This window comes from Capra hircus, chromosome 28 (assembly GCF_001704415.2).
Source record: "Capra hircus breed San Clemente chromosome 28, ASM170441v1, whole genome shotgun sequence".
In the NCBI taxonomy this organism is placed as follows: domain Eukaryota; kingdom Metazoa; phylum Chordata; class Mammalia; order Artiodactyla; family Bovidae; genus Capra; species Capra hircus.
Genome location: NC_030835.1, coordinates 21,933,632 through 21,959,628, shown reverse-complemented (window position 1 = coordinate 21,959,628; position 25,997 = coordinate 21,933,632). Strand labels below are relative to the sequence as shown.

General features: G+C 37.0%; 1 protein-coding gene and 1 non-coding gene across 3 annotated transcripts in view; both read right to left on the bottom strand.

The window, feature by feature from the left end:
* The window catches only part of CTNNA3 (catenin alpha 3), a 1,853,842-nt gene that overhangs the window by 1,328,956 nt on the left and 498,889 nt on the right, over nt 1–25,997 (bottom strand). For both annotated transcript variants that reach the window (XM_018042551.1, XM_018042552.1), the window contains exon 7: nt 24,676–24,879. In XM_018042551.1, coding sequence (XP_017898040.1) covers nt 24,676–24,879 — 204 coding nt within the window. The remainder of the gene's footprint in view (nt 1–24,675; nt 24,880–25,997) is intronic.
* TRNAS-GGA lies at nt 10,890–10,961 on the bottom strand. The gene has a single exon. It is a non-coding gene; the product is annotated as a tRNA-Ser (tRNA).

Sequence of the window (25,997 nt, the reverse complement as noted above, 5' to 3'; positions counted from 1 at the left end):
AGAGATCATCATCTGCTGCTGCTGCTGCTAAGGCACGTCAGTCGTGTCTGACTCTGTGTGACCCCATAGACGGCACCCAACAGGCTCCTCTGTCCCTAGGATTCTCCAGGCAAGAACACTAGAGTGGGTTGCCATTTCCTTCTCCCATTAAGGTATCATATATATTCCGATTTTCAAGATGTTTCTGGTTTTTTTCTCACAGATAATCTATTAAAAATTATGGATTTTAGAACTGCCTATCAGAGATAAGAAGGAAGATAAAATATAAAATTATTTGATAAATATAAAATAGATTACATTTGTCAATTATTTTGTTTATCACCTTTCAGGGAGAAAGGTGGTATTTGATATAAAATATCATGTTTATTTAGGGGCTTGAGGGAGGAGCCTGGTGGGCTAAAATCCACAGGCTCCCAAAGAGTCGGACACAGCACAGCACATCATGGCTATCTAAGCAACAGCCAAACTTGAACAGAATACTTAATAAAAATATATTTTCAAAATAAATAATATATGCATGTATAAGTACAAATACATATTAATATTTTGTTTTAACTTTCAACAAGTTTATGTATTTTTAATCTAATTTATGAATGCTTGATCCTGGAGAATGAAATGGCAACCCTCTCCAGTATTCTTGCCTGGGAAATTCCATGTACAGAAGAGCCTACCCAGCTATAGACAGTCCATGAGGTCGCAAAGAGTCAGACACAACTGATAATGCATACACACACACATGAATGCTTGATAACTTTATGACAAGAGTAAAAAGTTAGCATGCAATTTCATCTAGCTAGCTGAAAATATATAAACAGTGTGCATTCTATTGCTTTCCACTTTAAAACATATTATCAATGGGCTTTTTAAAGAAAAAGTCACACCAAATAGTGATATTACCAACCCCTTAAGGGCAATGAATTCCACTAAGCTAGAATTCATATTTCAGAGAGGAGATGGATAACATCTCACAATTCAACCTCAGCAGGAGTCATTTAGTCAGGCACATACATTGAGGGCTATATTTCTCATTGGATTACAAATTCAATAAGGGCTTTGCCTTTGAGTTACTAGCACTACAAAGATTAAATCAAGGTATTATAAGAAAAGGAAACGACCTTGGATGCTTGGAAATTCCTAGAATAAAACACTTAAGTTGTTTTTTTTTTGCTTAAATGAACAAGCATATGGGTCATTTAGTCCTGATTTTTCACTATACAAACCATCAACAAGGCTTCTGCAGTAGTCCACCCTTCATTCTTGACCCCCTCCAATCCTGTACCTATTGCATTTTGCTTAATATTTCAGATTACTGGCACAAGCTTCAAGCACGATCTCTGCCCTGCATCATCCCATACTACAGTTCTCTGATATCTCAAGACTGAATTTACTCTGGCTTTCTTTCAGGTCTTTCTAGGGACTAAGGTCTTTCTCACTGTAGTGTATCTGCAGAAACAATTATGTTTTTCTGAATACTTATTTTCTCATCTTCACCTCTCCCCTCACCTGGCCAAAAACTTCCTCTCCTTGGCTCTTAAAATGAAGAGCCTTCAGTTTCAAATTTAGTCTTAAGAACCCTGTACATTTCTTTCATTTCTATACCAATTTGTCATTTTATATTAATTTAAGAGACTATTATTTTATTTCTCTATCACCACTAGGCTGTTGGATTTCTGAAAGCATGGAACACATTTTGCTAATTCATCCTTATATTCTCTTTTTCAATACCAGGTACATAACAGATGTTAGTCCAATATTCAAATGCCAATTAATGTAATCCATCATATTAATAGGTTACAGAAGAAAAATCACATGATCATGTCAATTGATGCAGAAAAAGTATATTTCTGACAAAATTCAGCACCTTTTAATGATAAAGACTCTCAGAAAAGTAAAAAATAAAAGACAAATTCTATACCTTCTTTTAATTAAAAAAATAAAAGCTATGATCATAATTAATAGTAAAAGGCTAAATGCTTTCATCCTAAGAGAATCAAGAAGGCAAGGATATCAGCTCTCACCACCCTTATTCAACATAAGGCTTAAAGTTCTAGGCAGTGCAGTGAAGCATAAAAAAATAAATAAAAGGCATACAGCTTTAAAAGGGAGAAATAGAGGACTTTGGATCAAGATGGCAAAGTCAGAGGACATAGAGCTCACCTCCTCCCACAATCACAACCAAAATACATCTACCTGTAGAAAAATTCTCAATGGAAACTAATCTGGCTAAATGACTCCTGTAAAACCAAGACTTTGAGAAAGATACATACATAGGGAGGAAGGGAAGAAAAACATCTGGGTTGGGACCTGAGCCTCTGGAAGGGGACCCAGAGGAAAAGGGTTATTACACAAGCAGACACCACCTGGATGGAGTTAGCAGATGGAGCCACAGATTAGATACCCCAGCCCTGGGGTCCTGTGCAGAGGAGACAAACCCTCTTAGGTGGTTGAAGGACCACTGGAAGGCTATGGAACTGAAAGGCTGCAGGAAGCCTGGACTCCCTCTTGAGGCACATACACGTGCAGGCTTGCTCCAGAGGAAGAGCAGAGAAGTTTGCTCTAGCAGCTGCCAGGTTTTCATGACCTGGCCTCACAACATGCACTCTAGCCCAAGAGAAGCAAACGCTCCAGCTCTGCTCACTTCATGTCACTGGATAAGCATGACACTGGATCGAGTGCAACCAAGACTGGGGAAACGACTCGACCATGGGATGCAGAGGCATCCTGGTCCCACGGTAAAGCTTGGGTGAGGCAGCAGCGGCCATTGTTGCTATCTACTCAAAAAAAGTACGTAAGAAGCAGTCCAGATCTCTGACAGGGCATGCTCTACCACAACTCACATCATGATACTTGTCAGGAGGCCACACAGGCCCTGCCTGCCCTGCATAGCTGGCTATTCCACTGAACGGTGGAGGCAGCAATTGGCTATGAGGGCAAAAGGGAACCTGCCACAAGGGCTGCATCTGAGAGAAACCATGGACGCCCATACGGACAATGCATCGGACCTCTGTCCACGTCCAACACAAGCCAAGAGCCCACACAGGGCCACTTGCTTGAGGACCACCCCCTCGCCAGCTGGGACAAGGTTCCCAGGACAGTGAAGGGGAAAACACACGCTTACAGGGAACAGAGCCAGCTGGGATCCGACTCTCAGGGAGTCTACTCCAGCATCTTGGGATCAGACTCCACCCCTTAATATGCAGTTATGGCCACTGAGCAGAAGTGTAGTCCCGCCTCACACCCAGCACCAGCTCTAGCCCCTCCATCTCCAGCTCCACCCCCTACCAACAAGAGAGCTGCCAGCACACCCTGAAGGAAGATAGGCTTGCATCCACAAGAAATCCAGCTCTTCCACCAAAGGCACCAGGGGCAGAGTCTGTAAGGGAAGCTCCCACCTAAGACAGCACCTTCCAGACTGCAAAGGAAACTGTTTCGCCTAAATTCATAGAGACAAATTTAAGCAAAATTAAAAGCCAGGGGAAAGAGAATTGAAAGAGCAAAGAGAAAACCTCTGAAAAACTAACTAATGAAACAAAACCAATTTATCAGATAAAGAATTCAAAGCATTGGTAATAAAAATGTTAAGTGAGTTAGGGGGAAAATTGATGTACACAGTGAAGACCAACAAGGAACTAGAAAATACAAAAAAAGACGAATGAATGAATAATTCAAAAGCTGGAATAAAATACATACTAGAAGGAATGAATAGCAGACTAAGTAACAGATATGAATGCATAAGTAATCTGAAAAACAATATTGGTAATCATCAGTCAGAGCAGTAAAAAGGAAAAAAAAATTTTTAATGAAAACAATCTAAGAAATCTCTGAGATAACACTAAGTGTACCAACATTCACATTACAGTAATCCCAGAAGGAGGAGAGGGAAGGGGGATGAAAAAATATATACTTGAAATTATCACTGAAGACTCCCCAAACCCAAACAAGGATTCAGATATCAAGCTAAAGGAAGCACTATCTTGTGCCACGCCATGTGTGTTCAATCGTGTCTGACTCTGCGACCCCATGGACTGTAGCCTGCCAGGATCCTCTGTCCATGGAATTTTCCAGGCAAGCATGCTGGGGAGCGGGTTGCCATTTCTCACTCCAGGGAATCTTCCCAATCCAGGGATCAAATCCACATCTTGTATCTCTTGCATTGGCAAGCAGATTCTTTACTACTGCACCACCTGGAAGCTTCCTCAAAGGGAGCTCAGAGGGTTCCAAATGGCATTCTAACATGTATACTATCATGTAAGAATTGAATCGCCAGTCTATGTCTGACGCAGGATACAGCATGCTTGGGGCTGGTGCATGGGGATGACCCAGAGAGATGTTAATGGGGAGGGAGGTGGGAGGGCGGTTCATGTTTGGGAACGCATGTAAGAATTAAAGATTTTAAAATTTAAAAAATAAAAAACTAAAAAAAATAATAAAAAATAAAATTAAAAAAAAAAGATTCACAACAAAGATGTATCATACTTAAAATTGCAAAAGTTAAAGAGTGAATTCCAAAAGCAGCAAGGAAAAAAAAACACACACAAAGGAACCTCTATAAGGCTATTAGCTAATTTTTCTGCAGAAACTATCCAGGCCAGAAGAGAGTGGCATGATACACTAGAAATACTAAAAGGGAAAAACCTGCAACCTAGGATACTCTACACGGCAGGATAATCATTTAGAAGGAGTCATAAGAACTTCTCAGACAAGAAAAACTAAAAATTCACCAATACTAAATCTACCATAAAAGTAATATTAAAGGGTATTCTTAAAGTAGAAAAGAAATAAAAATCCATAGAAAAGGGAAAATCCCACTAGAAAGGACTGAGAATCAATCATAAAACACATGAAAAGATGTGCAACATCACTAATTATTAGAGAAATGCAATCAAAACCACAATGAGATATCATTATTACTTGTCAGAAAGGCTATCTTTGATGATAGTCAAAGTCAACAAATAACAATTGTTGAAAAGGATGCAGAGTAAAGGGAACACTTGCACTCTGTTAATGAGAATGTAAACTGGTGTCACTAGTATCAGTTCAGTTCAGTTCATTTTAGTCGCTCAGTCGTGTCCGACTCTTTGCGACCCCATGAATCGCAGCACACCAGGCCTCCCTGTCCACCACCAGCTCCCGGAGTTCACTCAGACTCACATCCATCGAGTCGATGATGCCGTCCAGCCATCTTATCCTCTGTCGTCCCCTTCTCCTCCTGCCCCCAATCCTTCCCAGCATCAGAGTCTTTTCCAATGAGTCCCTAAAAAGACTAAAAATAGAACTACCAGATATCCCAGCAATTCCACTTCTGGGTATATACCTGGAAAAAATGAAAACGCTAATTTGGAAAGATGCATGCACTCCAATGTTCACAGTAGCAATATTTACAATAGTGGAATCGACCCAAGTGTCTGATAACAGACCAATGGATAAAGAAGATATGTTATACCAAAATGAACATTATTAAGCCATAAGAAAGGAATGAAATTCTGCCATTTGTAGCAATGTGGATGAACCTAGAAAATGTTGCGCCAAGTAAAATAAGTCAGATAATGACAAATATTGTATAATATCATTTCTGTATATAATCTAAAAATAAATATATATAGCAAGATTAGACTACCAGATATAGAAAACTAGTGGTTACCTATGGGGTAAGGGAAGGGTGAAGAGTCAAATAGGGATATGCATTATCTGGATATCGTTATTAAGAGGCAGGGGACCTCTGTATGTCTCTGACTGATTTATAAAGCAAGCTGAGCACCAAAGAATTGATGCTTTGGAGCTGTGGTGTTGGAGAAGACTCTTGAGAGTCCCTTGGACTGTAAGGAGATCCAACCAGTCCATCCTAAAGGAGATCAGTCCTGAATATTCATTGGAAGGACTGATGCTGAAGCTGAAACTCCAATATTTGGCCACCTGATGTGAAGAACTGACTCATTGGAAAAGACCCTGATGCTGGGAAAGATTGAAGGTAGGAGGAGAAGGGAACAACAGAGGATAAGATGGTTGGATGGCATCACCGACTCAATGGACATGAGTTTGAGTAAAGCCAGGAGTTGGTGATAGACAGGGAGGCCTCGCATGCTGCAGTCCATGGGCTCAGAGTCAGACACAACTGAGCGACCGAACTGAACTGAATGATTTATATCGATATATGGCAGAAACCAACACAATATTGTAAAGCAATTATCCCACAATTAAAAATTAATTTTAAAATAAATTTTTAAATACAAATTACTGTGTATAAATTAAATAAACAACAAGGAAATGTAGCCATTATTGTCTAATAACTTTTAACAGAATATAAATTACAAAAGTACTGAATCACAATGCTGTACACCTGAAACTTATATAAGCTAAATAAGTTTGTTAATCAGCTATATTCAATAAAAAAGGAAGAAATAAAACTACCCAAATGTGTACATGAATTTTTATGCTGAAAACAAGGAATCTAAAAACAAAAACAAAGAAGCCCACAAAACCTTGAACTCAAGTGAGTTGAGCAAAGTTATAGGATACAAGACCACAGGATATGAGATCACAGGATATAAGGGTTTCCCTGGTGGCTCAGTGGTAAAGAATCCATCTGCCAATACAAGAGATGCAGGTTGATCCCTCGGTCAGGACGATACCCTAGAAAAGGAAATGGCAACCCACTCCAGTATTCTTGCCTGGGAAATCCCACGGACAGAGGAGCCTGGCAGGCCCCAGTCCAAGGGTCACAGAAGAATTGTACATGACTTTGCAACTGAACAACAGGAAATAAGATAAATACATATAAATCTATTGTATTTTTATATATTAGTGGTAAATATGTGGAAATTTAAAATATAATATCATTAACAGTACCTGAAAAAAATGTAACAACTAGGTATAAATCTAACATGTTCAGGACTTATATGCTGAAAATTACAAAATGCTGATGAAAGAATTCAAAGAAGATCTAATAAGCAGAGACACACCATGCATTCAAGAATTGTAAGACTCAATATAGTAAACATGCAAGTTCTCCAAAACTGATACATGGTTTAACATAATTCTTATCAAAATCACTGAAATTTTTTGTAGATACAGATAAGATTATCCTAAAATTTATATGAAAAGGCTAAAAAGCTAGAAAAACTAAAGAAACTTTGAAATAGAAAAATAAAGTAGGAAGAATAACTATAAGCAATTTCAAGACTGAGTATAAAACTACAGTAATCAATACACTGTGGTATTGACCAAGGGATAGACAAATAGTTCAATAGCACAGAGAGCCAATACTAAAGGAAATCAATCCTGAATATTTACTGGAAGGACTGATGCTGAAGCTGAAGCCCCAGTACTTTGACCACCTGCTGAGAAAAGCCGACTCATTAGGAAAGACCCTGATGCTATGAAAGATTGAAGGCAGGAGGAAAAGGGGACGACAGAAGATGAGATGGTTGGATGGCATCACTGTCTCAAAGGACATGAGTTTGAGCAAGCTCTGGGAGATGGTGAAGGACAGGGAAGCCTTCAGTCCATGGGATCACAGAGTTGGACATGACTGAGCGACTGAAGAATAGAATTGACAAAGATGCAAAAGTAATTGGGTAAAAGAAAGTAATCTATTTCAACAAATAGTGCTTGAGTACTTAGATATGAATAGGCAAAAAACTAACCTTGAGAAAAATCTCATATCTCATAAAAAAGGAACTCAAATATTGTAAAGTAAATAATAATAATAATAAATAAAAATAAAATAAAAACTCTCAAAAAATGAATCATAAATTAAAATGTAAATTTAAAACATGAAACTATAAAATTTTAAAGAAAATCTTTAGGACCTAGAACTTGGTGAACAGTTCTTAGACACAAAAACTGCAATACATAAAAGAAAAGAACTGTCTCTTCCAATTAAAATAAATAAATTTATATTTTGAAAAATGAAAAAAAAAAGAAGATAACTGATAAGATTGTCTTTATCAGCTGCAGACTGCAAGAAAACATTTGCAAACCCCATAGCTGAAAATGTTCTCATATCTAGAATATATAAAGAACTTTTAAACAACAGCAAAATACAAACAATCCAATTTTTAAATTGGCCAAGAAAACATGGTGAACCATTTCACTGAAGAGTATACACAGATAGCAAATAAGCATATGAAAAGATGTTTGCTATCTCCAGCTATTAGGGAAACATGTTAAAAATATGATGTTCACTGAGTACACATCTATTAGAAGAACTAACATAAAAATATTAAATATACCAAATGTTGGTCAGGGTGCAGAATAACAATGCCTCTTGTAGGTGGAAATGAAAAACAAAATACAGCCATTCTGGAAAATAGTTTGGGAGTTTCTTATAAACTAAACATTTATTTGCCATATGACCCAGTAATTGCACTTCTTGGCACTTAAAATGAAAACTTATGTCTATACAAAATCTTGTACACAACTCTTCAGAGAAGCTCTGTTTGTAATAGCCCCAAACTGATAACAACAAAAAAGTCCAACAATTGCTGAAGGGCAAAATAACCTGTGGTACATTCATACCACTGGCATATGAAGAATAAATTATCAATATATGAAACTGGGATGGATTTCTAGGGCATCAGGCTGAGTGAAAAAACTTAGTCTCAAAAGATTACATACTGTATGATTCCATTTATGAAACATTTCAGGAAACATAAGATAGAAATGGACAACAGGTTAGCATTTGCCAGGGCTTAGGGATGGTGGGATGCCAGGGCAGGGTGGGGGGTATTGATATACTATAGTTACATAAGATACAACCAATGCAGGAAATTGGGCAAAAGGTACACAGCAACTCTCTGAACTATCTTCACAACTTCCTCTGAATTTATAATTATTGCCAAACAAAAGTTTTTCTTTATAGAAAATTTAATTATCATATACAGGAATAACATCAACAAAAAGAAATTCTATTAGTCTATGCATAAACATTATTAACATTTTGTTACACTGTTAACTTTATTTTAAAGTCAAATCTAAAATATATGTGCATTTTACACTGCTATATTTAAAATGGACAACCAACAAGGACCCACTGTGAAGCACATGGAACTCTGCTCAATGTTATGGGGCAGCCTGAACAAGAGGGGAATCTGGGGGAGAATGAATACAATATGTATAGCTGAGCAACTTTGCTGTTCACCTAAAAGTATCACAATATTGTTAATCATACTCCAAAACTAAATAAAAAATGTTTTTTTTTTTAGTTTTTGTTTAATCTTTGTTACAGGTCTTTGAAAGGCATTCCTGAAACACTGTGATAACCCCAAATTGAGAGAAGATGGGCAAGTTTCCTCATACTGTCTAAACAGCTCATTATAAAAGTAACCATCAAGTAGATTCACTTACTTCTAGTTCACAAACTTCTAGATTCTACATAAAGGTCAGAAACTAGATAAAATAAGCAGCAAATTCTTGTAAAGAAGTTATAAAATTAGAAAGAGCTTCTGTTTTTGCAAAAGACAACAGGATTATCAGAAATAGTGATTATCATCTCTCTGCTATGCATCAAAACAAAAGAGAAAAAAAAGTTGTAAGCCAACTGTTATACTTACAGTACTGCCAATTTTGTAGCGGGTTTGCATATTTCTTTCTCTGAGCCCCTGCTACTATGCTTAAAATTGCCAAATAGGAAAGTAGACTTAGTAACCACAGAGGTGGAATGAACACTTGCTTGTGACAGTTCTCTAGCCTAAATTATACAATCACTCAGCATTCAATCATTCTGATTCAATGCCACTGAAAAGAGCAGGTGATCATCATGTACCTTTTGGGAATATCAATTGTGGATCACCTGGAAAAGTTTCAAAGTCACTTCTTAAATGCAATTATGGGACATCATTACAGCAAAATTATACCCAGTCACAAATAAGCCTTGTTAAAAATGAAATTCTGCAACAGGTCACTTAACTAGGTGTTTTGTTTTGTTTTCTCATTGGGCATAGTCACTTTTGCATTGCAGGCAGATTCTTTACCATTTGAGCCACTAGGGAAGCCCTTTCAATAGAATCTTGACTTCTAATCAGATAAGGTTTACCTAATTCACATCTGTTATGAAGATATCTTTGGCAGTTTTATTTTTAACATAGGACTTATTATGAAAGATTTGTGGAGATTAACTAAATCTATTCTTTGAGCAAACTGCAGGAGATAGTGAGAGACAGGGAAACAGGCATGCTACAGTCCATGGGGGTCACAAAGAGCTGGACACAATTTAGTGACCGAACAACAAAAATGCTTTGCACTATATCAGTTTTTGTCTTCTTCCTTACAAAGCTGTTGTTAAAAAGCCTTGACCACTATGGCTAAGGGGATAGTCTGACTCATCTTTTGTACCTTCTAGGCAGTTCCTCCAGATTCCCTGGTGGCTCAGATGGTAACAAGTCTGCCTGGGAGACCTGGGTTCAATCCCGGGGTCAGGAAGATCCCCTGGAGAAGGAAATGGCAGCCCACTCTACTATTCTTGCCTGGAAAATCCCATGGACAGAGGAGCCTGGCAGGCCACAGTCCATGGGGTCACAAAGAGTTGGACACAACTGAGCGACTTCACTTTCAGACAGTTCCTCACAGTTGGTGTTAGAGTAGTTTTGATTATCTATGCATTTCTCAAAATAAAGTCTTTGCCAATAAAATTCTGTATGATTCAGATTCTCATCTACTTCTGTGCAAGAAGTCAAACCTAGTGCCTAAAAGCCACAAGTTTTTACTCTCTTTTGTGGTTCTGAGGTTTGACTGCGTTTGGCCAGGAGTTCACATAAGTGAAGTGAATGAAGTCACTCAGTCGTGTCCGACTTTTTGCGACTCCATGGACTGTAGCCTACCAGGCTCCTCCCTCCATGGGATTCTCCAGGCAAGAGTACTGGAGTGGGTTGCCATTTCCTTCTGCAGGGGATCTCCCCACCCAGGGATCGAACCTGGGTCTCCCGCATTCCAGGCAGACGCTTTAGCCTCTGAGCCACCAGGGAAGCTGCAGCTGCAGCCATAGGAAGGTCTGAATGGGCCAGACATCTAAGAAGGCACATTCACAGAACTGGCAGCTGATTTGAGAACTCAGTAGAGGCTATCATCCAGAACACCCACTTGGTTGTGGCCCCTCCAGGTGGGTTGGGCTTCCTATACTATAGCAACTGCATTCTGAGAGGGAGTTTCCAAGATTGAGCATTCCAAGAGACTTAGCTGGAATCTGAAAGGCAAGGCTTTTTATGATATAGTCTCAGAAGTTCCAGAATGTTACTTCTGCTATGTTTAACTGGTCAAGTCATTAGGCTAAGCCCAGTTTCAAGAAAAAGAGTATTAAACTCCAACTAAAGATGGAGGGAAAATACCACAAAGTAATACCACAGAATATGCAAAATGGAGATTTTTTGTGGCCATTTTGGAAAAATATAATCTACTACGTATGGAAAGTTTTGGGTTTTTTTTCCAATATGCTACTATAAAATGCCCACTGCCTATTTTACTGGTTAACATCAGAAATGACAGCATGGTGATCTCCCTAAATGTTTTGCATCTTTTTCCTTTTGTTACCTTTCCTAACAGTAGTAGCATTATTAAAGCTGCAGAAACATGGAGGTGACTAAGCATCAAAATTTGTGTGGTGGTGAAGGCATTTCTGTACAGAGCTGTGCTGCCTAACATCACAGTCACATGTGGCTACCGAACACGTAAGGTGTTGCTAATCCAACTATAGTGTAAATGTGAAATACATACCAGATTTCAAGGACTTAGTACTAAAAAGAAATATAAACTATCTCAATGATAATGTTTATATTGATTATATGTTGAAGTGATGTTTTGCATATACTGAACTAAATAAAATACATTATTCAAATTAATTTCACCTGCTTCTTTTACTTACAAGGCTACCAGAAATTTTTGAGTTATATTTGACTCAGATATTATCTAGTTTGCATAATATTTCCATTGGAAAGCACTAACTCAGATAACAAACTAAATCATATTTCCATTGTATAGCACAATGGTAGTTCATGGTGTTTACATCGTTAAATAATTTTCAGGCATTTTAATTACCTCATGCTAAATCTTATGTGAGATACATAAGCAAATTGAAAATCAGTATTTTGGTATTTCTGTAAAACTGATTTCCTTTCCTGAGATTTAAATACATAGTTTACATTTAATATACCTATATGTTTAGTATATAATTGCAGCAATTCATTTTATGTAAGATTTCAAAGTTTCTCAGAGTATCTCTATATGACCCCTGATTATGATTATGTATTAATTATTTATTGCTACTGTAACAAGTAACCAAAATGTTGTGATTTGATACTAACATTACCTTATGGCTACACAAGGCAGAAGTATAAAACTGGCCTAAAATAAAGGTGCCATGCTCCTCTCAGAGGCTCCAGATGAGAACTTATCATTTGGGTTATTGGAAGATTTTCCAGACATCAGTTGAAGGCAATTTCCAGGATTTAGAAGCTCCCCTTAGATCGTGTCCCTCTTCCTCCAACTTTAAAGCCAATGATGGGCTGCACTCCACAGACCCACAAGCCCTGTGCTTGCCCAGCTTCAAGACTGACAAAAGAACCCAAGTCAGAGACAGCAGTAGTTTAAAGCAGCGGTCCCCAAACCTTTGGGCACCAGGGACTTGTTTCATAGAAGACAATTTTTCCACAGGATGTGCAGGCGGATGATTTCAAGATGATTCAAGTGCTTTACATTTATTGTGCACTTCATTTCTATTATTAATACATCAGCTCCACCTCAGATCATCAGGCATTAGATCCAAGAAGTTGGGGACCCCTGGGTTTAATGGATGGGAGAGCTTACCCATCTGAAGCAAGGTCCTGGAGAAAGGCACAAAAATGTGCAGCAGACATTAGCAGAACATGGCGACAGTCTTCGCTCTCAGGAGGAGGATGGAGATCGCAGGTTATTAGGGAAGTGATGTCAGGTGGGTTCTTTAGTTACCAGGGAAACCAGCAGAGGGCCATGAACCTCACTGCCCCTTTGATAAGAACAACACCAGCTGGGACCTGGAGTATGTATGTAGGAAGGTCAGCCAGGTGGGTAAAATATAGATGAAGCAGGCACTGGTCAGGCAGGAGATGTAAAAGAGCAAAAGAATGGCTATCTTTGGTGGCCTGACCATATAGCTAGCAATGGCTAATTGACTCATGCTTTGAATCTCTCCTTCTTCCACCATACCTTTCTCTGATCCAGTCAAGAAACGTTCTCTGGTTTCAAGTAACTGTTTAGATTGATCCCACCTATTTAATCAAGCTTAATCACTCCATCACAAATCCCTGTACAACTGCAAAATCCCTTGTACCATGCAAAGTGAAGTGTTCATAGTTTTCAGGGATGAGTGTGGACATCTGCTGGGGGTGAGGTGGGGCATTATTCTGCCTACCACCAATAGGAATCAACGTTTTACAGGGAGATAAAACTCCTTATAGATATATCCTTGCCATATATAAATATAAGAAAAGTATTTTTCAAATAAGGTACCATGCTCTCAGACTGAATCATATTGATAGTCTAAATCCACTAGGACATTAGAGATTTACTTCAAGTTTGTAGGAATGTCAGACTAAAATAGTTAAAAGCAGCTCTGGGACATTAAAGCAAACAACTATTGAAGTAATAAAGCTTTGTCAGTCAATAACCTCAGCTGAGTTTTTCAGATACAAGCTGCGATAGTTGTGTCTAAGGAAAACATTAAGGCAAATCTAGTTTCAATTTATCAGAAGAAAACAAGCAAATTAAGTCATGTCAAAATTAAAAAAGCTCTTTTATTATGTTTATAAGACTTTAAAACATATATTAAAATTTCTGATTTTAAAAAAAGGACCCAAATAGGATGAGGCAATGTATAGATCACTAACAATCTTCTCCAACTAATTATTTAGTATAATCAATAGCCAGGCAAATCAACTGCACAATTGTTCATCTGTCTGACTGGCTAAACTTATTTTAGCACAGAAATAGACCTACAAGTTGACCTTTGATCCTGAACTTGTATTATAATGGTGTGGTAAGTTTTTATTCAGAGCCTGTCTACAAATTCATTAAGAAATATTGAATATGCTTCAACGGTAAAAGGTTCTAGTACAAATTCCAATGTAGCAGGGTATGAGGGGATCCAAGCAATTCTCAGAACACCAGCCAGGTGTCCTATGCTGCTGCTGCTAAGTAGCTTCAGTTGTGTCTGACTCTGTGCAACCCCAGAGACGGCAGCCCACCAAGCTCCCCCATCCCTGGGATTCTCCAGGCAAGAACGCTGGAGTGGGTTGCCATTTCCTTCTCCAATGCAGAAAAGTGAAAAATGAAAGTAAAGTCACTCAATTGTGTCCAACTCCTAGTGAATCCATGGACTGCAGCCTACCAGGCTCCTCCGTCCACGGGATTTGCCAGGCAAGAGTTCTGGAGTGGGGTGCCATTGCCTTCTCCTAATTCTGACACTTCCTACCTTTAGATAGCATCAGATTCCACAGGTAAAGCTTCAATTTTGCAAACAGCCTCCCTACCCCAACCCCCATCAAATGCCAATTATAAGTTCAGATTGTTACCTATGCATCTGACCATCTGGCTATAAATCACAGGTTCCCACTAACCCTTCCTCAGGTTCAATTAATTTACTAGAGCAACTCAGAACTCAGAGAAACATTTTAAATAGTATTAATAGATTATCATATATGACTGTAACTCAAGAACAGCTAGATGGAAGAGATGCATAGGACAAGGCACGTAGAAAGGGGTGCAGAGCTTCCATGCCTCTCCAGATGCCCCACTATTCCTGACCCTCCACATCCTCATCAGTCCAGAAGCTCTCTGAACCCTATCCTTTTTGGGTTTTATGGATGCTTCATTACATCACTGCATAAATCATTGGCCATTGGTGATTGAACACAACCTTCAGTGCCTCTCCTTTCCCTGGGATTCAGGAGGATAGGACTGAAAGTTCCAGTCTTCTAATTACATAGTGGATTCTCCTGGCAACTAGCCTCCAGTCCTAGGTCCAAAAGTTACCTCATTAACATAACAATAGACAGCTTTACTACTCTCACCCCTTAGAAAATTTCAAGGGTTTTAGAAGCTCTGTGCCAGAAGTGGGACAAAGACCAAATAAATATTTCTTATTATAAATCACAATTTTACAAATGGAAATTGATCTATAAAGAAAAACCTACTAAGATGATATTATCAGAGACTCATAATTCAGGTCTGCCCTGGTGGCTCAGAGGCTAACGCGTTGGCCCACAGTGCAGGAGACCTAGGTTCGATCCCTGGGTCGGGAAGATCCCCTGGAGGAGGAAATGGCAACCCAGTCCAGTATTCTTTCCTGGAGAATCCCATGGACGGAGGAGCCTGGTGGGGTCTCAAAGAGTCAGACATGACTGAGCGACTTCACTTACTTACCACTTACTTAAAGAAAGATAGGTTTAAATTGAAATACTGTTTTGAAAGCAAAGAAAAATCAAATATTTGCAAGCAACCTATTTGTAAACTAATGGTCACTAGTCGCATATCCCCGTTTCTTCTTTCCCCTTCAGTTTATCCAAATGGAACTGTTTCTATTACCCATCCAAATGCACTGTGCTGATTCCTGCTTCTGTGTCTCTGCACAGGCTGTTAGCCTCACTCTTGAATTCCTACCTTTGCTTGATAAGAGCTTTCTCCTCTGTGATGCCTTCCCTGTTCAGTCCTAAGTTGAGCCACTTCCTAGTTGCTATTACTGGACTTAGCTTGTCCAGCATTTCAGCTCATATTGTGCTCTATTTTACTTACTTGCTTATATGTCTATTTCCCTTGACAACTAAGACTAAGATTGCTCAAACTCTGAAATCACCAGTTGTAAGCACAGTGTCTCTAGAACTATGTGACTAGAAATTGCAATAATACTAATAAAATTTTAACTCAAAATTTACATTTTAGCTATATTTAATGGTTAATACAAAATCTATCAAAATATGTTAAATTCCTCTTAAAATCCTTCATAAGTATTATCCTACCTATAATACACAGTCATATAATAGTCTGCTTGGAACAGTCCTGACTTATGCCTTTTATGTATCTATTAAGGCCTGTTAATTGTCTCACCTCCATTTCTCAAAAGTATCCTGATTTGAATGACAAATTATATGATTACCTTAAATTTCCTGAACATTATCAATGGCAAATTAAATACTACAGAAGATCAAATATTTCAAAGCCTACAAAAGAAAAACTTTTATTTTTTCAGTTAACTGTTACACTGGATTCTATGGCGCTTCACTCGGATCCCCTTTTCAATTCAAAATATCAGCTTCTGATGGCTTGTAGCTTTGTCCCTGTCCAGGATCTGAGTCTCAGCTCCAGGGAACTGCCCCATACAAGGTTACACTGTTTCCAAGGGTGGCCCACAGGTAACGAACAACAGCTGTAAGGACAAAAAGACTCTCTCCTCAGTTTGGGACAACTGTGAGGGGCCAGCCTGTCTCCAGGTCTTTCCATAGAATGGCTGAGATTTCTATTGCAAGTCACCCTCTCCCTCTGCCCAATCCTGCCCTCTTCACTGCCTTCCATGTATAACTCCCAAGAGAGTGCTCCAATAAACCTTCCTGCTACCCTTCATCTCCAGGTTACCTGACCTGAGATAGCACTCTTTCTCTTCTTTGCAGTATCATCTTCTGGCTATGAAGTATGCTAGGCTCAGGGCCCTTATATTTTGTCCAAGTTTGAACTGACACTGCATGCCAGGACTCTTGCTTCCTATTTATTCCTTTCTTTTCTGTCATTTAAACCGTTTTTCTTTTTATGTAACAAAGAAATCTGAATAAAGCCCAGGATTTAAAAAAAAACACATAGCATAGACTTTTGAGAACTGTATGAGCAGTGCCTGAACACTGGCGGGTAAAGAATCCATTTCTTGAGAAAGGGACATTTGAAACAATCCACAGGGTGAATGACTAACCTGCTCCACAAATATTAGAAATCATGACTGTCTCTGCTCGAAGGCAAAAGATAAAAACAAAAGACTCTCAGCCTGCAGGCTTTTTGGTCTAGGGCATATAATCTTTAGGGACGTCCATCTGTGTATTTTTCTTTGCACAGAAACTATCTTGCCACTTTATGATATCCTCTATTACTTTCTAGTTATTTTTATTTTAAACAAATTACCTCTTTCTCTTCCTGTGCTCTGGCTCTATCCAGGTAGTTCTCCTTCCCCTTTTTAAAAATAATTATAGCTGCCTACCTTAGTTATTTTAGCTTTTCTTATTAATTCAATAATCATGTAGCCTACATCGCTGCAGGGATCTCTCTATTAACTTTTAAGAAAGACTAAACCATTAGATCACAAATAAAAGATCCATGGGAAGAGTTCATTCCCTCGAAAGAAGAATCTAGAAGCCTCCTTTTCCCCAGTGAGCACTGCATGAATTGATCTTAAATATCAAAATGATCTTTATTAGCCAGATTTGGATAATTCCAAAATTAGCTTGTTAAGAAAGATTGAGTAATTATTTAAAAATCAGTCCTCCAGTAACTCAGGAACCTTTGGGAAGAGTAAGACTAAATCCCAAAGCAGTTGAAACAATACCACCTTGTTTGTAGAACGATTCATAGACTAGATACTTCCCACTTCCTTGTCCTTAAAAAAGGCACAGAAAAGAAAGCAAAGAATACAAAATCAAATTTAGCCCTTTTAATCAGAACTCCACCATTTATTATTTCTCTCAACTCCCTAATTGTTGAATTCTTGGCTTCTTTACATCACAACTTCACTAAATCTGTCTCCAGTTTCCTTGATTTTGACAATTCCTTTCTATGGTCTTGAATTTTGATTTCATGTTATAATCTGAGTTTGGTTCATCTCTCTGATTTTAGAATACCTACTATTGTACAAACCTGTAAGGAAACTATTTGCTTATCTTCCTCCTCTTACTTCTTCATTAGCTGAGGTTGTAAAATTCAGGTCTATAAACTAAAACACATGGCTTCCAACATACTCAAAAACTAGTCATTATGATGGCATAATTGACAAATTTAAGGATAAAAAATATAAAGCATCTAAAACAGTGAACTGATCCAATAATGATCAGCTCTAATATGCAGTCCATGAAGAGAGGAAGGAAGGAGAAAAGAGAAAGAAAGGAAGGAAGAGAGGGAGGGAGTGAGGGCAGGAAGGAAGGAAAGAAAAGGAAATAGACTTGGAAGCTGCCTGTACATTTTTAGAATTTTAATTCTCATTTGTCTCTAGTATTTGAATACTCGTTGCATACAGATCATCCTAAGTGCTTTACCCCTTTAACTTGAGAAATAAGGCTGAAGTTACTTTCAAAATGGTTTTTCAAGAGAGAGGTGAAAAATCCCCATAATCTTTGATTCAGACACCAAATCTTTGATGTCTTCACTGAATCTGTATAATTCCCCAAGATTGGGAATGAATTAAACCCAAGATATACAAATGAAATCGGTCTCTAAATAACAAAAGCACTTCATTTGCTTATTTAGTCACTCAACAAATATGTAACAAGAATCAATAATACAATATGCTTTCACATAAAACACCAAAAAGAACACATCAGACTAGTGAGGTCTGCAAATACAAATTGGGCCCTTTATGCAGCCCAAGAGTATTCATGTACTCTAGCAGTGCCATCTCTCATTCAACTCTCTAACATTCTGCTGTAGTCAAGTACCAATCTGTAAATGTCAATAATAATTCTACATCACCGGATGATCCTCTCTTCAACAACACATACAAAGTTAACATCAACAGGATTTCAATCCACCACCAGAAAAATATTCATGTCTGCTAATTCTCAGTACTAAAGCATGATGACCACCCATCTCCAACTCTATTTTCACCTGCTATAGAGAAACCACCATTTAAAAGTGACTGATCTCCTTCTAAAATTCTTCCTTCTTTAGAGAGCCTTCCTTGTTCCACCCCATCTAGGTGACGAATTCTTTAATTATATTATACATCAGAGAAGATGGACTAGACCTAACCAATCCTGGAGGCATAACAAATTCAGCTGAAATATCTAAGAAAAATAAACTTCTATGTTTTAAAAGATAAAAGCTAAACTTTCTCTGATACTGAATGTTCACTGGAGTATATTTTTTAATGAATAAAAATCCTGTTTTGAAATATAACAAGAGGTGGATCCAAATGTAGAGACTGTGATGAGAAAATTTTGTTGCTGAATATTCACATTGATTTTTAGAAGAGACCTATACTTTGCAAAATAAGACCTTTTATAACAGGAAGTCTACTATATAAATTTAGTAGATGTTTGAAAGTCATTCCATTTATATGCCATTACATGGCATATATAATATGTAATAATTTTATTCATTCTTTCATTCAAAAATATAATATGTTTTTGTATTTTGTAAAATAAAAATGCCAAGCATTGCACATGGGACTTCAGATAAAATAGTAAATAAATGTGGGAGGGGGGTTCAGGATTGGGAACATGTGTACACCCATGGCGAATTCATGTTGATGTATGGCAAAACCAATACAATATTGTAAAGTAAAAATATATATATAAATAAATAATAAAAGAAAAAAAAAAACAGACATGTGATCTGCCTGCAGAGAGCACAGGGAAAGCAAGTATGGGATATAAACTACAATGGATTTGAAACATAAGGATTGATAATGATTCTACAGAAGAGACTAGGAAAGACTAGTACTAGGTATATGGCCATGAGCCACCCAAAGACATCCATATCCACATTCCTAGAACCTGTGACTGTTATGTTTACATGGCAAAAGGAACTTTGCAAAAGAAATTAAAGTCAAGGGTCATAAGATGGGATGATTATTTTGAATAATACCAGTGGGCTGAATCTAATCACATGAGTCCTAAAAAAGTGGAAAACCTTTCCTGGCTATAGTCAAGGAAAGAGATGTGAGGGCAGAAGCAAGGTTAGAGAGCTGTGACACTGCTGTCTTTGAAGACAGAGGAAGATGGCATTGAGCCAAGGAATGTGGGTAATCTCCAGAAGCTAGAAAAGGCAAAGTAATGGGTTTTTCCCGATAGTCTCCAGAAAAGAATATATATGTATGTTTAAAATGAAAATATTAGAGCAAACATATATTATCATATGTTTAAGTAGTTGTCTATTTTATTTGTTACAGACCCATCTGGACTCACATATTACTAATTTATTACTCAGGTCAGTTCAGTCACTCATTCGGGTCCAACTCTTTGTGACCCCACAGACTGCAGCATGCCAGGCTTCCCTGTCCATCACCAACTCCCAGAGCTTACTCAAACTCATGCCAATCGAGTTGGTGATGCCATCCAACTTATTGAACATACAGCTTCAGTCAAAAATGATTGAGACTTGCTGATCAGTTTAAGGAAGTAAAGTTATTTAGATTCAAACTGGTCCCATTAATTGAACTTGAGAAAAACATAAACTATATTTATTTCACACCGTTGATATGTTCTGGACTCAATAAACTTGCAAAATTTCAAACCTTGAAGTCACATTCACATAAAAGATCCACAGATCAGGATGAGAGTTAACCTTGCTTTAACTTTTTCTGGTTATTTTCATTGCATCTGAATTATTATTAAGCATTTACCCTATCAACACAGCTCAATAACAAAAGCTCCAAACTAATCTGAAAAGCAAGTCAGACCCACCAAATGAAACACAACATTCCTTAAACTAACAAGTTGAAGACTTTGGTATGAGAGTTGTCCTAAAATATTTGAGCAAACTGAGAAAGGTTTGAGTTCAGCTAGTTTCAGGAAAGTACGTTCTCTTTCATTACAGCTACTGAAACAGTTACAGAGAAGCATTATTTGAGATAGAAACCTAGAGTAAAAGTAAACCTGAAAATTTATTCTGATAATATACTCCACAGTGGTTCCCGCTGTTTAATTCCAATATTCGTTGGCTTGCTCAGATATTCATATTAGGCCCAAAATTCTACACTTGTATATAAAAAGGAACTATTATACTGATTTGGGATGCTTTTTCATAATGTTATAAGTGCAAATTTGTTTATTAATAGGTAATGCTTATCAATTAAATGTTAATATATCATACATGTAAGTAGGTTTCTAATCCCGCATAACTTTAGCTTCTGCTCTCATCTCTATACCAACATGAGGGCAGCTCACCAGACATATCCACATACACAGTCTAAGTCTTTCATTCCCTGAGGAAAAAAGTGCCTTCCTCAACAAATATTTAACCTTATGCCCTAGGGAAAATGAATGTATGAATATTCTTAGATCACCCAAAGAACAAGCTTTCTCACCTCTGTGTACTTCCTTTCCTGTTCTCTTGTTCTCACATTAAACCTCCCTACATTTTCTCCACAGTTATTGTGTAAATATAATAAATAAATACAAATTAAATGCTTCGGGCACATTGTCATTTTAATTGTAAAAGTTGAGATGAAGCAAGCACTAATTCAATTTACCTGTATCCAAATAGTAATCACTGAACACCTGCTACCTGAAGGCACAGTGGTAGGGCCAGAGACACAGCCCTTGCTCTCCTAAAGCTTCTGACCAGTGGAGAAGACAAACAGGTAAACACAGGAATTCCGACAAGAATGACAGCTATAAAGGGGAAAGTGCCATGAAGGAGAGCTATTTAATGGGATGTTTGCACTCATTTACCCGAAGGAGAGAAAAGGCAACATGGGAAAGAGAAGGAAGAAGAAAGCATCCATCAGTCATGAAGAGTAGTGCAATCTAATCAGTTAAGTAACTGAGAACTATCTGAATTCCTACAATTAAGTCTACCTTTAAAAAATGAAAATTAAAATAATTATCTGGACAAGCTTAAAAAAAAGCTACTTACCTTTGATCTCAATTATTTGGACGTTATAGATGGAAAAGTCTTTCCACTTCACTCATAATACAGAACTTACCTTTCTTAAACCAAAATATCTAACAGAAAGATATTAGTAACATAAATAAGTTTTGTATATTTGACAAATGGACCTTGAAACTGAACATCAGATTAAAACCTCATTTAAAAAAAGCAGAAGACAAAAATTTTCATATTTTTGTGCCTAACTTAGCATATTTGATACCTAGAATAGACACTTTTTAAATGACCCCCTACTCTATATGACAAATTACTTTTCAGTGATAATCATTACTTTCCTGATTGGCTCCTTAACTTTAGAGCAATTGACAATTTCAGAAGAGAAACAGATTTCAAAGTTGTTATTCAAGTTGAATAAAATATTTCATGTATGAAATTTTCACTTATCTAAAAATTTATAACCTCCTGCAATTTATACTGTTTCATTGTTAGAATTTTAAAATTAAAATTAAAATTCCAAGTGATCACATGAAGTAACAGAATTAAAGTAATTCTATTTCTAGTTCTTTGTCTTTATAATCACTATGTAACCCTTGTCCATACTGAATCTGCTGTTTAAATCTATAAAGAATATACTGTTTATTAAAGGCTAATCATAAAAATGTGCTCATTTGAATTATACATACATATATATTATTAAAACTCAATAATAACCACTGTAATTATTTAGGATTTAGAGAAAAAAATGAATTTGTGAAAAACATTATCATGGACTTTGAGAATTGTACAGAACAACTTTTAATTGGCTTTATTATTTGTATAAATTTCCAGAGGTGATGCACCTTCTCAATGATTGCACCCAAGGCAGAATGTTCCCATAACTTCACTTGCTATATGAAAAGTTTTTAACCCAAAGTTGAATAAAGCTACAAAACCACCACTATTTTTATGTGATATATATGTTTATTATGTACAGGAATAGCTTCAGTGGCCTGTCACTGGGCAAAAGGCATCATGTTCAGAACGGAGCCCCATGCTTGGATTTTAATGTTTTGAAATTCTTGATAATCTTTGAATTTGTGTATTTAAGTGAAGTCTGATGGGGCAATAAAGCATATATCCTGGACTCACAAGCAGTCCTGACTTCCAGTGCTTCAAGGAATAGATCCTCAGCCAACTGTTCCTCAACCCAGCAACTGCTGCCACCCTCCACTCCTGGTGGGGGCCTCAGTACAAAGCAGGTTGGGTGGGAGTCATGGGTAGGGCTACAAAAGTACGTGAGAGTCAATGTGCTCCTGCAAGGATCCCTATGCCCCAGAGAACCAAACATTAAACAGCAAATAAAAATAACCTCTCGGGTCAATCAAGACTGTTAAAAAAGGTAAAAGCTTTCATTTTTTCCCCTGCTTATGAACAGGCCTTACATTTTCACTTTGAGCTGGGCTCCACAATTATGTGGCCATCCTAGCCTATGTATGTAGGTGAGTATATGCATATGCATGCTATGTTTGTATTTGAAGGAATAATTTTATCTATATTTAATAAAATGCATTTACCTATAATTTATAGATTAATTTATAAATTATAAATTTAAAATTTATAGATAAAATAAACATATATATGTAACTTTACCATATTTTATCTACAAAATGAAAATAATTTTAATAGTTTATACTTCAAGGGAGAAGGAATTTCAACACAATATTATCTTCTGAGTTTCTTAGAATTGGTGAATTCCCTTTAAAAATCTTTCACTAAAAATATATTATATGCTAAAAATAGTGATATTCCAGCTTCAGAAACAGGACATGACATTACTAATATGTTCTTATTAACAAAATCTGCTTTGCAACTTTGATTTCTTGACAGGCTAGAGATTTTTGGTCAGGAGCCAAAGTCATCAAATATTAAGAGTATGGAGATACATCAAATGTGTTGAAGTATCCTTAAAACTCACTAACTAATTTTAGCACATTTCAATTACTCACATAAATTACCTATACTGAACAATCCTAAATCTTCAACCTCACATGTAAAAAATGGTATGCTTTGTAACTCATCATTTTCAAAATATACCTTCATAACTCTTCAATTATCCCACTTAAAGCAGATGAACATTATACATTTTTTCTTTTCTTTACCTCTATTATTCAAGGAGTCAAAATCCATGATATTGAATATATAGCTGACAATGACCTTAAGACTTTCTTATTTTAAAAATGAAACTAAGTAGTCATAGATACTCCTTAGGTGGATGTATATAAATATCTATATTACATATAGATATATAGATATATAAAGACTATATCATAAATAAATATATATGTGAAATGATACCAAAAGAACCTTGAAACATATATTTTTGCATTTGCCTAAATTCAGACATCATTTATAATATTCCTGAGAGGGTTAAAACTGTAAGAAATCTATGACATTCTATCATATTTGAAAAAGGTGCACAGCAAGGAAGAGCCAGAGCAGCCAGAATAAATTAAAAAAAATTTTAAATATCCCCTGATCCCTATAGCATTGACTTTACCCAACACCACCTAAATTTTAATTCTTGTTCAACAATGTAATCCTGAGCAACCTGCCTTTTTCTTTGTCTTCTTTTTATCCTTTAAATTAATGGGCAACTCCAGTTTCCTTTCCCCAGTCCTGACTCCCTTCTCCAACAAGAATTTAAATCCTGTATCAAGCAAAACAATCAGATAGAAATAACCTTCTGGTTGAATTCCCTCCCTAAGAACTCCTATTTCCTTGCTGTACTCTGGGAGCAGTTTATGCAGAAGCCAACTCAAAAGCTCAATCCATGTAAAATCATGTACTCATTCATAATTTATCACATTTTGTACACCAAAAGAACCTCAGCACATTCCCAATGTATGGGGTCAGGGAAAACCAGTTACCTACATTGTTCATGTACTCTGAAAGCAGGTCCTGGAGAGCCTGGCGAATGGCGTTACATTCTGCAATAATCCGCTCCCGATGGAAATCTCTTGTGCAGGAAGAGTCGGCCAACAGAGCAGCCCCGCTGATAATGGCTTCAAGGCGTTTCTCTAGGGACGGTCTTATTTCCTCCTCAGTCACTGTGAGTGGATCCAAGACAATTAAACTCTAAAGGAAAAACATATTTCGATGGTTAGAACTCCATGATATTCTACTTTATTATTATTATGTTCTCACATTTAGAATGCATACCTGATGAGAAAGAGAATTGTGTTTTTACTGCCTCACCCAGTTCACGCATCATTCTATAAAGCAGTTATTATTCATATGAGTAACAAAAATCATGAAATTATGAGCACTGGTTCTAGTGTCAGTCAAATCTGTATTCAAATCTTGCCCTTCCCACTCATCAATGGTGCGAGTTCACTCAGGTGTCTTATGTACTGTAAGCCTCACCCTCCTGATCTGTAAAACTGGGATACTAACATTGTTTATCTCATAAAACTGCTGTAAGAATGATATGAATGCTTAATATAGTGACTGGCACATATTAACTGTTCTTTACAATGGTCATTTTCATATAGCACTTCATAATTTACAAAATGTTTTCACCTATATTATCTCATCTTGACAACACTATAAAGAAGTAGGCAGCAAAGATATTGTTAACCACACATTTCAATTAATGGTGAAAGAGGCTGAGACTGTCTTACCCAAGGTCATTAAGCTAATAAATGGTGAAGTTCAAGCAAGTATTCAGGTCTTATAATACCTAATTCAACAGCGTTTTCATTATGCCTCACTGCAAATCAACACCCTAATTAACCTTAACACAAACATATCAAAGAGAATTCTGAATTTTAATTATTCATTTTGAAAGTAAAATTTCATCTTCCTGTTGATTACAACTTCCAGCCATTTCCCACCACTGGAAGCTGAGATGGTATTTTTAAGGTTTCCATTAGATATGCCTTCAGGAAATGAAGCCAAGATAATCTACAGACTTTGAAGAAAGGGTGGAAAATATGAGGCTCTACGGGTCCTTTATTAAAATACATCAAGAAAGGAAACTTTTCAAGGTTTGGGCATAATGTGATAATTAGAGAAAGAATATCAAATAAAAGCGCTCTGTAGATGCTTTAACATAAAATGAAATCATATAGTGATCTTCAAATTATGAGTGTACGTGTGAGTCTTGACATACAAAAACACACTAAAAATCATTGATCTTCAGAGTGTGCAGTCTTATATATATATATTTACATACATATATATAGAGAGAGAAA